This window comes from Megalobrama amblycephala, linkage group LG16 (assembly GCF_018812025.1).
Source record: "Megalobrama amblycephala isolate DHTTF-2021 linkage group LG16, ASM1881202v1, whole genome shotgun sequence".
In the NCBI taxonomy this organism is placed as follows: Eukaryota; Metazoa; Chordata; class Actinopteri; order Cypriniformes; family Xenocyprididae; genus Megalobrama; species Megalobrama amblycephala.
The window spans coordinates 41,749,542-41,766,899 of NC_063059.1; the positions used below are offsets into that span (position 1 = coordinate 41,749,542).

Consider the following 17,358-nt stretch of genomic DNA (forward strand, 5'->3'; position numbering starts at 1 on the left):
CACTCACAAATCTTATAATAGTTTGATAATCTCCATTCAGTTTTTGCAAAATAATAGTTGTTTTCATTGCATAACATTGCATCATTTCATTTTTTTTTTTTTAAATCTTCAGAAAGATCTTTCTTCCTCCCCATATTGCATGAGAAATAATTTTTTAAGTAGGTTCTCCATTTACCTAAGAAGACCTGACAAACTATTTAACAAACCTGCCTGAGACTGATACCAGTTGTATAAAGATATGAAAAACAAAACAAACAAGCCAGCAGGTGTACTTGGACCTGTTCTCTCTCTCTGTCTGTGCGCATGCGCGAGTGTGGCGGGGCAAGTGGATCGTGGCTGTGAGAAGAGAGAGTGTGTGCAGGTGTGTTTTCAAACTTTTCTATACCATTTTTATTTACTAAAATTAGATAGTATAGTCTAGTTTAAAGTATTGTTGTATTTTGTGTAGCGCGCCATTTTCTGTTTTCAGAAACATTCAGAGGTTTTTGATGTTGCTTCATGGAGTGAAAGTGGCGTCCGTGGTGAGAATAGAAGAGTGGATGCAGTGTTACTTCCATATAACTATCTCTGCCTTTCTTTTATGAGAAAATCATATTTTTTATTATTTCACAGAAAACTTAAACTCCCATTCCATCCCTCACCTTTCAACCTGTTGTATTCCTTCTCACATTTTCTTACCTACATATTTCACATTCCGCCCTTTTCGAAATTTCTTTTTGAAATTTCTGTTCCTATTTTAATTGGAATAGATCTTCCTTTTAGAAAGTATATATTCCCATTCCCTCCTTTTCCCATCTTGTGAAGTTCAATCATTAGCCCATAAGCCATAAAGTTTAATTATTAGTTATCTCCATAACATGTATGCCTTCTCCATTTCAAAAAATACTGCCACCACAGACTCTTTATGTATTTAGGCTTTCCTTCCTTTATCCTCTATTTACATTTACATTTATTCATTTGGCAGACGCTTTTATCCAAAGCGACTTACAAGTGAGGAATACAACGAGCGAGTCGTCATGACGAGGCAAATAGACACAAGAAGTGCTCACAATACAAGTTTTAGGCAGTGCTCAGAGTATAAGCTACAATAGAGAAGGATTAGAGGAAGTGAAAGGATAGGAATAAGAAGTTTTTTTTTGTTTTGTTTTTAAGATGAGGTTAAGTGCTCACGAAAGAGATGAGTTTTCAGCTGACTTTTGAATATTGCCAGGGATTCTGCATTCTGGATGAAGGCAGGAAGATTGGAATAATGAACGAGAATGTCCTGGAGAGTGATTTTGTGCCTCTCTGTGATGGTACCACGAGCCTTCGCTCCTCTAAACACAATTTAGGAAAAAGTTGAAAGTTTTCATTTTTTAGGGGTGTGGTTTGACTCACGATTAACATGGAGAACACACATTAGAAATGTGGAGGATAAATGGAAAAAAGTGTTAAACATCATGAAGTGCCTCGCAGGAGTGGAATGGAGAGCTGATTTTGAATCATCAAAATATATTGCAATTATTATGCAAGTGACATATCAATAGGATTTCAGTGCAATAAACATTCAGACTTTAGTTTTTCAAAGAAAGTATTTGTTAGTTTGATTTCTCCATATCTTTTTAGGTAACTGGTATCACAAAGAAAGATATTTTGAAGAAAGTTTGTCACCACTTTGGGGCACCATTGACTTCCAGAGTAGGAAAAAAACTACTATGGAAGTCAATGGTGGCTCAAAACTGTTCAGTTTAACACATTCTTCAAAATATCTACCTTTGTGTTCAACAGAACAAAGAAAATTATACAAATTTTGAACTTGAGGGTGAGTAAATGATGATAGAATTTTCATTTTTGCGTGAACTATCCCTTTAATTACTGTATTTGCATTATTGTAAGGGTAGGTTAGGGGTTGGGGTAGGTGTAGATGTTAGTAAAACACAATCTGATTAGCAGTAATTTTATTTTATTAATTGTTATTTTATTGTGAGATTTTTGCCTCGCTACGTTATTTTAACACAAGCCGTCTGCCAGTGTTGCAATGCTGAGGTAAAATTATTCAATGTTTCATGACATACTGTATGTTATTGTTGTTTGAATAAAAAAAAAAGGTAAAGTATTCACGTGGAGGTGACGTATTTCCTGTTCAGCCAGAGCCAGTGCTGAACTGACAGACCAAGCGATCGTTTATGTTTTTCATTATTTGGCCTTGCATTGCAGTTTATTTTCTTATTCTAAATGTGATAAACGTCGCGCAAGTTGATGTGTTGGGGAATTTGGCAATTATCACGTAACATTTTAATTATATTCTGCTGAAATGAACTAAATGTCTTGAAAAAAGATTCGTTCGTTTTGATGAACATGATTCAAAGAACCGAGTCAGTAAAATGATCCGGCTGGACGTGGGCGGAGTTGGACGTTCACCCCAGGCTGCAGCGAGCCTTACTTGGCCCTGCTTGAAGGATGAAGTGAGGCTCGAGCGCAAGAACACTACATTCCTTCGATTCCTCCGTCCTCGTTTGGCTGTGTGAGAGAGAGTGTGCAGGTGTGTTTGCAAACTTTTCTTTACTAAGAATAGATATAGTCTTGAAGTCAAGTGTTGTTGTCTTTTGAGCGGCAGTCCCTTTTCCAATTTTTCCCGAAAACATCCGGAGCTTTTTAATACTGCGTCATGAAGTGAAAGTGGCGTCTGCGGTGAGAATAAGAGTCAAAGTCACTTTCAATATAATCTCTATATCTGTAGACTTTGGTTACTGATGTTTAGCGACAGATTTTGATTCTGTGATCTCTAATGAACAATGCCATATGTTTTTTGAGTAACGTTACTGTAGAAAAGGCAAATGAATTGGTGGAGTGTGGTTTAGTGATAAATGATGCTTTTAATGCCGTGTCTTTGTGAAATGTACCACCTTTCATAAAGGATGATTTCTTATAAAACATCCTGTTTCGCGATGGAAAATTGCTCAATGTCTGCTGTTCTGTGAGCGCCAGCTGTTGACAGAGTTTGCATTTTCATTTTCGTTTTCGACATATAATGATAAAATGTTGAATTGAATTCATTGTGTAATAGCAGCACGTTTTGATGATACTATGATAATTGTGATCATTTTGGTCACTAATCACGAAATGAAATTTTCAAACCATTTCATCTCTAGTTATGATGTACTATAAAATCAAGTATAGTTATGCGATTTTACAGTATAAAGTGCTAATTTCTATAAACTCTATTCTCTGATTCTGTTCTTTTCTCTGACATTAAAGGGTGATGTCTTTAGGCCTACAAAAACTCTTTCAGGTGTAAAACAGTTTGAATAGTTGTTACCCAGACAGCAGTGGTGTTCTGAAATGAGGAGGCATATTTATGAATCAATGTAAATTCATGCATTACTCTTAAAGGGTTAGTTCACCCAAAAATGAAAATTCTGTCATTAATTACTCACTCTCATGTCGTTTCACACCCGTAAGACCTTCGTTCATCGTCAGAACACAAATGAAGATATTTTTGATGAAATCCGATGGCTCAGTGAGGCCTGCATAGCCAGCAATGACATTTCCTCTCTCAAGATCCATTAATGCACTAAAAACATATTTAAATCAGTTCATGTGAGTACAGTGGTTCAATATTAATATTATAAAGCGACGAGAATATTTTTGGTGCACCAAAAAAACAAAATAATGACATATAGTGATGGCCGATTTCAAAACACTGCTTCAGGAAGCTTCGGAGCATTATGAATCACTGTGTCGAATCAGCGGTTCGGAGCGCCAAAGTCACATGATTTCAGCCGTTTGGCGGTTTGACACGCGATCCGAATCATGATTTTTAATGTCATCATTTGTAATATTTGTGTTGTTTTATATGTAATATGCATTATTTTCTCATCCTATTTTTTTTATTTTTTTTTCATAGTGTGGCCCAGATCCGGCCCACATCTGGTACATGTGGATTACTTGCGGACTGGATGTTGGCCGGGTCTGGGCCATCACTCTGTTGCTGTCAGGGAATATGAGAATTATGATACATTATTTAAGAGATTTAAGTATTGTATAGCATGAGTAGCTCTCGGCCACTTTCAGTTTTTAAAAAGTAGCTCTTGAAATTGAGGAAAGAGAAGAAGAGGTGAATTATTTGAAAGCAGGTCTGCTTAAAGGGTTAGTTTATCCAAAAATTCTGTCATTAATTACTCACCCTCATGTTGTTCCACGCCCGTAAGACCTTCATTCATCTTCAGAACACAAATTAAGATATTTTTGATGAAATCCGAGAGGTATGTGACTTGTCCATAGACCGCAATTTAATTACCACCGTCAAGTTCCAGAAAGGTTACTTAAGACATTGTTAAAATAGTTAACATGACTACAGTGGTTCAACCTGAATACTTTTTGTGCACAAAATGTGGTAGTATAATTCATTAATGGATCAGAACTGATCCTTTAAATTTAACAAAAATCTTTAAGTTAAAGTAGAGAAACACTAATAAAATATTACTCCAGACTTTTCTAATGCAACACAAGAAAGATAGACCCAAAATAGGTTAGTACTCAGTCTGACATTATTATGACTTATTAGGACACTTGATCTGAGAATAGGCATGTGACGGTATCAAATTTTCATGTTGCGATTAATTGATGAAGCTTTTATCACGGTATACGGTATTATCACGATATTAAAAAAACAATTTTTGTCATAGTTTAACAGGTTTAAGAACTCTTTTTGTAATAAAACAAAAACAACTGACTGAAATTTTATTATAAAGAACAACAGATAACTACTCTATTTAATGCATTAACTAAGATTGAGCAATAGCTACATTTCTTACAGAAAGTGTTATTTTTTGTTAACGTTAGTTTAGAAACACAACTGATCATTGTTAGTTTTATCTCAGGTCCATTAAATAAGTTATTTTGATTTTAGTAATGTTATTAAACAGTAAGAAATTAACATTAATTAATAATAATTAATACTTTATACGTATTTTTATTGTCAGTTTAGTGATAATGAATTAACATGTTAACTAATGAAGCTGTATGTTTTCAAAGTTTTACTGAACAATAACAAATAATCAGAACATTTCTAATCATTAGGGCATGTTGTAGTCCAGACTAAAATATAAAAATGTTTAGGTTTGAAAATAAATATCCTTTTAAGTCTTTTTTAAGTATTCAGTATTTGGTGCTGTGATGAACAACACTGAGATTACAAAAAAATGAATGGCTGTTTGAAGCATTTTAAAAACTTCACTAGCGCAGTTACTTTGTTTGCACGGTTTCCGTGGTAACCGCTGCATTCTGCTGTTCCATCAGCGCCCTCTGCTGTCAGAGAGTGAACGCGCACTTTCATTCAGCTCATCTCCTTCACTCGTTCCGCCATGTGCCACATGCACGTTGGGATTGTTTACATCTGAGCGCGTGTCCTTTTGACGCAGAATACAGCGGTGTTGTGCATTTTATACGATTGATGGGTAAAGTATTCTTAATTGCCTTATAAAAAAATAATAATTGGTAATGAATTATTATTTACGGTATTTTGAAGTGCCCACGATTACAATATCGTGCATATTCATTATCGCGATTTATCGCATTACCGGATATCAAAGTCTATCTGAGAATATCTTATTTCTCTAGGATCTTGGCTCATTTGAGTGGGACAAGACCGGATAAAATGTTTGTTCTCTTGAATCACTTTAAACGGAAACTGCCTGTTTCAGCAACAGTCAGTTTTCACCACAGTTTTGAAAAATGCTACAGAAGTGGGCGTGGTTAAGCTGTGAAGTGGAGGGGGAAGAGAGGAGACTGTCTGAAACAGAAGTCATTGCTGTATTGTCAGTTTTATTTCGCTCTCATTAAAAGCATAAAAGAAAGCTTCCAACAAATGCATGCTGCAAATTACTATTATGTGCAACACAATATATACATGGTGTTTGCTATAATTTAATACACAAATAAATGCACAGCCATTCGCATTTTGTTCTCTGCGTTGAATATGAACACGCTGTTGCATCTTTGATAACTTTTGAAACTTATTTTGCTGCGTTTTTATAAGCAGTTTGATCAGCTAAAGAGCCGTAAAGAACGGTTACGCTCACAGTGTGGATGAATTGTGTTTGTGTCGAAGACATGGATATTAAAGAGATCTTGTGCGACGCAGAAACTCTTACAAAGCAAAAACAAACACTCGTTTTTGATCCATTAATGCATCTCTAGCTTACTGATGTTCAACACACATCTCTGTTAAAATCTCAGAAAATTTAGTTTAGGGTTTCATGACCCTTTAAAGGGTTAGTTTATCCAAAAATTCTGTCATTAATTAGGGTAGAGTGGGGGAAAACGCCCCCCATCTGTTTTTCACAAAATAACCACTATAGGGAGTCAAGATACATTTTCACTGTTGCTATGCACTACGTTTGACAACGGGGATAAACAAATCTCCTTGGAGAAGCTGACACCAGCGACGTATTTGAAGAGAAGAGAATTACATGATAAGCGCTATAATTTTCAGATATTAGTAAACGAGTGTTTAAGAGAATATTGTTGTGCAGGATATCACAGTGATGTATGATAGATGAATAGTGAAGTCTGTAGTTTGAGAGGATATGCTATTTATAAGGAATATAAATATATTTTAAAAAATTAAACATTTTTTTAAAAAGTCATAGCTTGTGGGGTAAAACGTCCCCTATGCTGAGGGGTAAAACTCCCCCCAGAGGGCATAGTTTCTCTCTATCATAATTACTATAATAACATATTTCTGTCTATCAAATCCTTTTGTTTTACACTTAATGCAGTATAACTAGGTGGTAAAATCAAAATATTTGAACAAAATAAAAATTACCTCAAGTGAGCATTAGGCTAGCTTGATAGCACAGTTAGCTCACTGATGGAAGGTGGTTAGGTGACCCAATGATAAAACACTACATAAATATACAAATTTATAAGTTTAATATTTATTTAGGGTTTTCTGTTTGTCTTGGTGATAGTGGTGAACAAATACATCAATTATCAACCCCATAAAGGCCTAGTGTAGAAATCTCAACCTCATATATAGGGTAGAGTGGTGGAAAATGCCCCCCTTAAGGAAAATGTGACATTACAGTGAAACAAAACATAAATGTGACTAGAATTGCCATCCTGGTTTTGAGTGACTATGGCAGGAGTTATTCACCAAATATTACAATTTCTCAGCCTTCATAATTAATTAGTATTTTGACTGAAAATATTTTTGTAAAAATTTTTGTACCTTGTATTTTTGTACCTTGGGGGGGCGTTTTACCCCACCGCTGGGGCAAAACGCCCCCTTTGTACAAAAATATTTTCAGTCAAAATACTAATTAATTATGAAGGCTGAGCAATTTTAATATTTGGTGAATAACTCCTGCCATAGTCACTCAAAACCGGGATGGCAATTCTAGTCACATTTATGTTTTGTTTCACTGTAATGTCACGTTTTCCCCCACTCTACCCTACTCACCCTCATGTTGTTCCACTCCTGCAAGACCTTCATTCATCTTCAGAACACAAATTAAGATATTTTGATGAAATCCAAGAGGATTATGGCTTGTCCATAGACAGCAATTTAATTACCACCGTCAGGGTCCAGAAAGGTACTTAAGACATTGTTAAAATAGTTACCATGACTAAAGTGGTTCAACCTTAATTTTATGAAGCGACAAGAATACTTTTTGTGCACAAAATGTGGTAGTACAATTCATTAATGGATCAGAACTGATCCATTAAAGTTAACAAAAATCTTTAAGTTAAAGTAGAGAAACACTAATAAAATATTACCTCAGTAAAAGAGACTTTTCGAATGCAACACAAGAAAGATAGACCCAAAATAGGTTAGTACTCAGTCTGACATTATTATGACTTATTAGGACACTTGATCTGGATCAGTCAAATTCACAAATGAACGATTCAATGTTATTGTGAACATGTTCATCAAATAGAATCAGCTAAAATGATTCCCTCACAAAACGGACATCACTATTGGGTTTCGGAGATCATTTCTATTTCGTTACTTTAAAGTAATGTGGAACAGCATGTTCATAAAACTTTACAAGGCAGACAGTTTATTGGTCTGTTGCAGTGTTATTTAGTTATCATACAACTGTACCCGACATGGCTTCTGTGCAATAAATGTGTCTTGCCATGTTATTTAAATTAAAACAAGACTAGCCATACAGGCCTACTTTTCATTTCCTTTCTCATACTATGGTGATATGAAGTAGGCCTAATCACATTTCATCATTTAATTCATAATTCAGACCTTACCCTCCTGCTGTGGATAATCAACCAATACATTTTAGTTTAAATGCTGTGGTGTTGTTTCTGCATTAGCCTAAAGACCAGCTTAATTTAGCAAAACAATAATTTCAGGGACATTGCGAGATACAATCTAATGTTTATTTTTCTGAGTATTATAATGAAGCCTTTGTGAAACATGCACAGATTTTCCTGATCATCTACTCCATCCATCACCGATTACGAACACATTTCATATAATGTGGAGTGACACATGCAGCCCTGCCCAGTTCTGCAGAACAAACATGATCATTGTTCTTCGCTTGTTTTCTGTCAGCAGAGGGCGATGTACACACTACAGTGACACATGCCTATTTACTGTTATACTGTCTTATATTATAATATTCAGATTTATTTACTAATACTTGCATGTTATTGGTGATGAGCTTCTGGGTCTGTGTTTGGATCAGACTGTTTTATCTCTCACCAGAGTTCTTTCTCTCTCTCACTCATATTGAAAGTGAAAGTAAGTTGAGTTCTCCTGTCACCATTTTAGGCTGATGAAATATGAATACAATACAGAAAACAGAGCATCAGAGTTTATGCAGGAATTTCCATATATCTTTATGATTTTAAAGCTGGAGGATTTGAGCTGTTTCTTGTAATAGTTTGATCGAGGTGAGTGTTCATGTGTGGTGACTTCCTCATATTAATATGAAACTCTGGAGGACATTTTAAGTGATTGTTTGTTTGATATAAAATCTTTAATAAAGGGTTTTTTTTTTTCACTTCAAGGTGCCTTTTGTGTTTGGTGATGTCTGTGATTCTTCAGAAGTTTAACAGCATATGTGTAAACATGAGCTTGAGTTAACAGTCGCGTGATCCTTTTTTCTCCCAAACTCAAGATATGTTCAGCTAAATTATGAATGTTGTTTAATTAATTTAATCATGTAATTTTGTGTCTGAATGTTTTGTTGATTCAGAGTCAGTGGAAGAGATCAAACCAATCAGATTGACCTACAGCTTCATCATGGCTGATTCACAAGAATCTGTAGATGAAGATTTTTCTCCAGGATGCAGGTACTTCAACAAAGAATATTGTATTACATTATATTGTTAAATATTATATTACATCACAGAAAAAGATCACAGATTTTTTCTCCCTTTCTGATCACAGAAACAGTTTACAATTTTTTTTAAAGGTGCCCAAGAATGCTTTTTCACAAGATGTAATATAAGTCTAAGGTGTCCCCTGAATGTGTCTGTGAAGTTTCAGCTCAAAATACCCCATAGATTTTTTTAAATTAATTTTTTTAACTGCCTATTTTGGGGCATCATTAACTATGCACTGGTTTTTTTCAGCGCGCCGCCCCTTTAATTTGCGTGCTCCCTGCCACACAAGCTCTCGATTATATTACAGCACATTTACAAAGTTCACAGAGCTAATGTAACCCTCAAATGGATCTTTACAAGATGTTCGTCATGCATGCTGTATGCATGCTTCGAATTATGTGAGTAAAGTATTTATTTTGATGTTTATATTTGATTCTCTATGAGTTTGAGGCTGTGCTCCCTGGCTAAAGGCTAATGCTACACTGTTGGAGAGATTTATAAAGAGTGAAGCTGTGTTTATGAATTATACAGACTGCAAGTGTTTAAAAATGAAAATAGCGACGACTCTTGTCTCTGTGAATTCAGTGAGAAACGATGGTAACTTTAACCTCATTTAACACTCTGAGGTATCGCCGGCGATACCACCGCGTTTTTTTTCTTACCAGTGTGAAAGAGACTCAAAATACTCTGTCAATGTTGCACATACAATTAAGAGTTATACACCATTTTAATCTGTTGAATATCTTCTTTCATTTGTGTACACTCAGAGTAAAAACAAAATGTTGTGCTTTTTGTAAAATAAAGAAAACTAACATGATGCGTGATCTCTTTTCTTCCTCTGAACGAAGTCCAATCTGATATTTCTCAGAAAATGAACTGTAACTTAGTGAATACTAATGACAAAAAAATTTGACTTATGTCTAAAGAAATTTTGAAATGTCAGGTTTTAAATCGTGGAAGTCAAATCGAAAACAAACATTCTGTGTTTATGTAATCTGAATGAAAAGAGAGCCATGTCAGAAGTCAGTGATTCAGCTCATTATCCGCTAATGTGGCCACGCCCACGGAGGGAGCGCTATTCAGACGCAAATTCTGAGGCAATACATGCATACATCGTCTCAATCGTGTATTTATTATCTTGAAAAGTGTTTATCTAGATGTTAAAGCCATGGTTAGCGAGCTCTAGAAGACATGCAGTTAGTTCCTGGTTCTTCTTCTTCTTTATATGGATTTGTGGCCTAAAGGTGCACAGAGCGCCCTCTGGCTGCAAGTATGAATTGAAAACACAGTATCCAGCACTCATAGTGATGATATATAGAATAAATATAGAATAAATATTACTCCTCTGAATAGAAAATTGACATAAACATATAAGAATCCATCAATATTTCTCCAAATGTGCATGCTTTTAAGCTAAAAGCCTATATGAAATGCCATAGAGGTAGCATAATTGTTCAGACACTTTGCATCACAGAAATACATTATATTTTAAAGAATATAATAGAATACAATTATTTTAAATTGAGCTGAGACATGATTACAGAGGGTTTTTTCCACAGCCTACCTGACTGAAAGGCCTCATTAATATGCAAGTCATTTCAGGTCATTATTATGTGATTCTTTTGTCTTCTCAGGTGTAAATGGCCCATTATTCATGATGATTCACGCCTCTATGCATACTGTGTTTCTTGAAAAAAGTGACTTACAAAAACTAAATCAATATATTGTTTTATATGATGGAGTAGGCAGCATAATTTTTACATAATTCTGAAGCAAAAACTCTAGCCTATAACCTCCAATACCCAGAAGTCTTATGAACACAGATTTTTGGCCTTATTTCAGTGACATGTGCACAAACATGTGCATAAATGTTCCTCACATATTATTGTAGCCTAGTTTGTGCTGAATACAGTGTAATGACACTTGTGTCATTAATGTGTTTATGAACAAATGAAAAAAGCACAAATGTCAGGGCATGTCAAAACTTCTCCAGGCCCCAAATCAGCCTCAGACTCCAGAGGGTGAACAGTACATTAGCAACATGTTAACGAAACATTTAGAAAGACAATTTACAAATATCACTAAAAATATCATGGATCATGTCAGTTATTATTGCTCCATCTGCCATTTTCGCTGTTGTTCTTGCTTACCTAGTTTGTTTATTCACCTGTGCAGATCCAGACGTTACTGGCTGCCCTTGTCTAATGCCTTTCGTAATGTTGGGAACATGGGCTGGCATATGCAAATATTGGAGCGTACACCCTGACTGTTACGTAACAGTCGGTGTTATGTTGAGATCCGTGTGTTTTCCGGAAGTCTTTTAAACAAATGAGATTTACATAAGAAAGAGAAAGCAATGGTTTGAAACTCTATGTATGTCTTTTCCATGTACTGAACTCTTGTTATTCAACTATGCCGAGGTAAATTCAAATTTTGAATCTAGGGCACCTTTAAATTTAAAAACATAAAACAATTTTAGTATTTCCTTAAATTACATTTTTTTTAAAAATCTAAATCCATTCTTAAACTACCAGCAAAATGCAACAGATTTAAATTTTATGTCATTATTTTTATTATAGTTTTCTTTTATTAAACATAAAGTGTTGTTATTCCTTTTATAGTTGCCTACCTTTTCAAAAAATCTAAATCCAGTCTTAACCTGCCAACGAAATTCACCAGATTACTGACTACTATTATCATTACAACAACTACTTGTATACATAAGGTAGACGTACTGTTAAATGACAAACAGTGTTAAATACTAACACTGTGTACAAATGCAGTAACAAAAAAAAACAAGAAAGAAAACCTCACAGTATCAATATAGCAATGTATTTCACATAGCCAACATTTCTTCACTTTAATGCAAGTTGCAGAAAAACAAAAATTTGAATGTACATCAGAGGGCATGTTGAAAAATACAGTACAACTTACAATCATGTACAGTGTTTATAAAAATTCTACATACCCCTGTTAAAACAGCTTGGTTTTGTGAAGTAAGAAAGAAAGAAAGAAAGAAAAATAAATAAAATCAGAACTTTTGCACCTTTAATGTGAAATTACAACATATTCAATGCATAATTGTAAATGCAATGCCAATGTATAGTTGTTTTACCAATACATTATGTGCTGGTATTACCTTATGAACTGTGATTACATTATAAGTCGCTACAGTGTGTTCATAATGTAATAAATAGCCTATTAATTTATGTGCAGTTAGTTTTTTTTAATTGCTTTAGTGCAATTTTTACAAGCAACTGGTAAATTTTCAAAACTCTTAGTACTAATATCACAACAGATCATCAAAAGTGCACTTTCACTTTTTTCAGCATATTTTTAATTGTTTTAGTACAAAACACAAAATCACAAATTATCTTTTTTACTACGCAAAATAAGTGTTTCATCTATATAAATGTTTCATTTACAGTAACTGCCTTTCATAATGCTATTACTATCAAATTTTTGATTTGCATCTCTTTTCGTTTAGTTGTCTATTATTCAGATACTTGTCTATTATTTAATCCAACTTAGCTTAATGGTTAATCCATGAATCATTTGGTACATCTATAGATTTCTATAAATATTGATTCTATAGGCATAGATTCTATAGAAATTATTTGTAATTTCTGATATGGATCAAATGAAATGATTTATAAGCAATTTATTTTAGACGATGACCACAAATTTCAAAGTGTGTGTGTGGTTCCGGTAAACACTGTTTTGTGAACCAAATGTCCCAACAATGATGGTAATACCAGCAATGTTATACCTTGTTTGGACATTTCTGTTTTTTAGGGCCCCTTGGGAAAACATCTTATTAGGGCCCAAGCCACTAATGGCGCAGGGCCCTCTTGATCCCCTATGGATTATTAGGGCGCAAGCCACTCAGGCGCAGGGACCTTTTGTTTTTCTAAGGAGAATTATTTTTTTCCATCATCCGGGACTTTTTTGGGGCCTTAAAGTGTTCAGAAACTCTTGAAAATTGGCACACACATTGGAATCTGCGGTTTGGCAGAGGGACTCGACAGTGCCCCCTTGAATGGTGTCCGAAAACTTGGTCCATATAATAAACACACTTGCATGTATTTTATAAAAGTGGCTGTTTATAAAAACTTGTATAAGTGAGCAGAAAAATCTAGACACATACCTTTCTCTTACCTGAGACAGATATTAAAATCATCTTTGCAAGTTCCCTGATTTGGCTCTATTTATTAATTTTATAATATTTTTTATTTTTACATCAAATACAACCCATACTGAAATTAAATGAAAGCATGATTTTGGTGCATATGATTGGTGCGCAAAAAAAAACAAAAAACAGCTCAGGGAGGTCAAAAAACACATGAAGTGTTAGGGTAGTACATCATCAGCAATCACAGACATTCACATTACACTGGATTAGATTTCTCAAAGTACTGTTGAGTTTGTTTCTTGACAAAAAGTGTCTTACAAAATTTAAATTAATATATTGTATTATATAAATGGGTAGGCAGGATAACTTTTACATCATTTTGAAGCAAAAACTCTAGTCCACTATCTCCAATACCAAGACGTCTTGTGAACACAAATAGAATATATTTTTTTGGCCTTATTTCGGTGACTTAAGTTTTTTTTTTTTTTTTTTCAATAACCACGCATAAACATTATTCCTTCAAAAATACAAATGTACATACATGTTGCTCACGTAATATGGTAGCCAAGTTCATGCTGAATACAGTGTAATGACACTTACATCATTAATATGTTTATGAACAACTAATAAAATGCACAAATGTCAGGGCATGTCAAAACTTCTCCAGGGCCCCAAATCAGCCTCAGACTCCAGGGGGTTAACTTCATACACAATATTACTCCTATGATGTTTAGGAATCCGGTCCTTTGGATGGGCCAGGCATTTTCTCGGTGTAGTCATTGGTTTAAAATACAGGTCTTAAAGTGACAGCAGCCTAATATAGCCAACCTGCTGCTCTCTGTCATTATTGTTAATCACACAACAAAGACAAATAGAAAATCACTTACTGCTCTTGACTGAATAACATAGTAGCTTTAACAAGAATCAATTCATAAACTGCTGAGTCCTGCCCCGAAGATCTAGTTCGTCTATGCTGAGCCATGCGTCGATAAAGTAGCTGTTTTGTTTCCCCAATATACAGATCCTCGCATTCCTCACTGCACTTGATTTCATACACAATATTACTCCTCTGATGTTTAGGAATCCGGTCCTTTGGAAGAGCCAAACAATGTCTCAGTGTAGTCATTGGTTTAAAATACACAGGAATGTTGCTTGGAGAAAATCCTTCTGAACTTCTCGGATACTCCAGCCACATACAGTATAACCATGTGGTTTTTGTGGACCAAACCTTTTCCCTTAATTGTTTCATCTTCCTTTTCCATCTTGTATGGGGTTTTAATAAATGCCCAATCTGGATAAACACAGTCCTTCAGTGCATGTTTAATGTAGTTACTCTCTTGTTCTCTGGTCTCAGTGTATGTGGGTTGTCGTCATGAAAATCTAATATATGCATGTTTTTAATTGTTGTCAGTATAAAGGTTTAAGTAATTTTAACCTTTGTGCATCAGTTAAAAAAAGTTACACATAGGTGGATAGTGGACAAAAATGTCTGTCAAAAAAAGTCATAAAAATTTGAATCTTGGGATCACTGACTTAAGTTTGGTCTCAGTTAATGAAGACCCTTGGCAGATTATTGTTGAAGTGAAAAAGTGAAACAAAAAAAGTTATGAATGTTTAAAGGTGCCATAGAATTGATAATTGAATTTACCTTGGCTTAGTTGAATAACAAGAGTTCAGTACATTGAAATGACATACATTGAGTCTCAAACTCCATTGTTTCCTCCTTCTTGTGTAAATCTCATTTTTTTTTTTTAAAAGATCTCTGAAGAACAGGCAAATCTCAACATAACACCGACTGTTACACAGCTGTCAGGATCATTAATATGTACGCCCCCAATATTTGCATATACCAGCTCATGTTCAAGGCATTACACAAGGGCAGGATGTCTGGATGTGCACAGCAGAATCATCAGACAAGGTAAAAAATCAAGAACAACAGTGAAAAATGGCAGATGGAGCAATAATAACTGACATGATCCATGATAACATGATATTTTTAGTGATATTTGTAAATTGTCTTTCTAAATGTTTTGTTAGCATGTTGCTAATGTACTGTTAAATGTGGTTAAAGTTACCATCGTTTATTACTGTATTCACAGAGACAAGAGACATCACTATTTTCATTTTTAAACACTTGCAGTCTGTATAATTCATAAACACAACTTCATTCTTTATAAATCTATCCAACAGTGTGTAATGTTAGCTTTAGCCACGGAGCACTATCAAACTCATTCAGAATCAAATGTAAACGGTCAAATAAATACTATACTTGCATGATCCGATGCATGCATGCAGCATGCATGACAAACATTTTTTAAAGATCCATTTTGAGGGTTATATTAGCTGTGTGTACTTTGTTGATGCAATGTATTATAGTCGAGAGCTCGGGGGCAGGGATCACAAGGATTTAAAGGGGCAGCAGCCTGAATCGGCACATTTATAATGATGCCCCAAAATAGGCAGTTAAAAATTTCTTTAATTAATTTTTTGAGCTGAAACTTCACAGACACATTCAGGGGACACCTTAGACTTATATTACATCTTGTGAAAAATGTCCTAGGGCACCTTTAAGTTTATAAAATAATTATTTATGGACAATATTTTATATAAAATATTTTATATAAACATTTTGAACTCTAAAACTGCTTGAAAAACAAAGTGATACATCTAAACAAGTTGTGTTTCAAATTTGAGCTAAAAAAAGGAGCTTTCAGTAACATTTTGTTTGAGTGCAGTGCCAAACTTTCCCTGTTAGATGCCAGCAAAACTCCACTGGTGAATTATAAAAAAAATAATAATAAAATAAGGATGTGGGGTGAAATCGTAAAATTCCAATAAAAATATACACCTGTGCCAAAAAGGTATGCAGTTGGCATTAACACAAGCAACAAGATAAAAAAAAAGAAAACTGAAAAAGACAAAAATGTCCATAAGGATGCACAAAGGTTAAATTGCAGTAAGACGTGAAAGAGAACTGAATTCGGTACTTGCATGCTGATGCTTTATTACATTATAAGTTGCTACAATGGTTCCTATCATAAAGAATGAACACATTAATCTAAAGGCTTAAACTGAATGTGTTCTCTGTTACAGTTCAGTCCAACAGAAGAGCCCAATGAAAAGTGACTGCTCTATGGACACGCCAGAAAAGTTTAAGAGTGGAAACAAACCTAATCTCAGGTACTCAGAATAACACTTGTATAAAAGATGTGCTTATAGTATTAGATTTTTGTTCTAGAATATAAAGAAGGGTTCTTGAGCTCAGACTGATAATGGACTTCCACTTATCATGGATTCAGATGCATTTTTACTCAGACTTGACTTAGACTTGAGCCTTTGGGACTCAATAAATATTTCAGAGTACAACTGAGTCCAGTGCTGTCTGTGAATAAGGATTCGTCAGAAAAGTTTTGGAGAGGAAACGCATGGCGTCATCTTGGATATTCAGAATAACATTTCTATAAAATGTTGCTTAATATAGCCAACCTGCTGCTGCCTGTCATGACTGTTAATCAAACAACAAAAGACAAAGAGAAAATCACGTACTGCTCTTGACTGAATAACTTGGTAGCTTTAATAAGAATCAATTTATATTTAATGTTCACAGTGTAGAATGTGCAGTGTTTTATTTTTATATTTGATTGCTTTATTAAATGTTTGTATTATTTCATTAGTATAGACCTACCTAGAAAACAAATGTTTCTGACATCTTGGAAGCAGTAGTTGACATCCAAATGACAAAACAATATATATATTTTTTCTTTCTTTTTTTTTTGTGGTGAGGTTAGTAAAAACTTAATGTTGAGCCTGAAGTCCATGTCCACACTGTGAAAAACAATATTTATTTCCTTTTATTTAAATACTGTTTATTGCTACAGCTTTATACTATAGTAAAT

General features: G+C 34.5%; 1 protein-coding gene across 8 annotated transcripts in view; it reads left to right on the top strand.

Annotated features, from left to right (window-relative positions):
* Nucleotides 1-17,358, top strand: part of LOC125249756 (NACHT, LRR and PYD domains-containing protein 12-like) — a 95,715-nt gene that overhangs the window by 44,660 nt on the left and 33,697 nt on the right. For 4 of the 8 annotated variants that reach the window (XM_048162129.1, XM_048162132.1, XM_048162128.1 and 1 more), the window contains one exon: nt 16,556-16,642. The exons of 2 other annotated variants lie outside the window; for them this stretch is intronic. In XM_048162129.1, the coding sequence (XP_048018086.1) occupies nt 16,556-16,642 (87 nt within the window). Of the gene's footprint in view, nt 1-2,131; nt 2,522-9,200; nt 9,298-16,555; nt 16,643-17,358 lie in introns of those variants that run through there. 2 more of the 8 variants (XM_048162131.1, XM_048162135.1) reach the window with 2 other exon arrangements.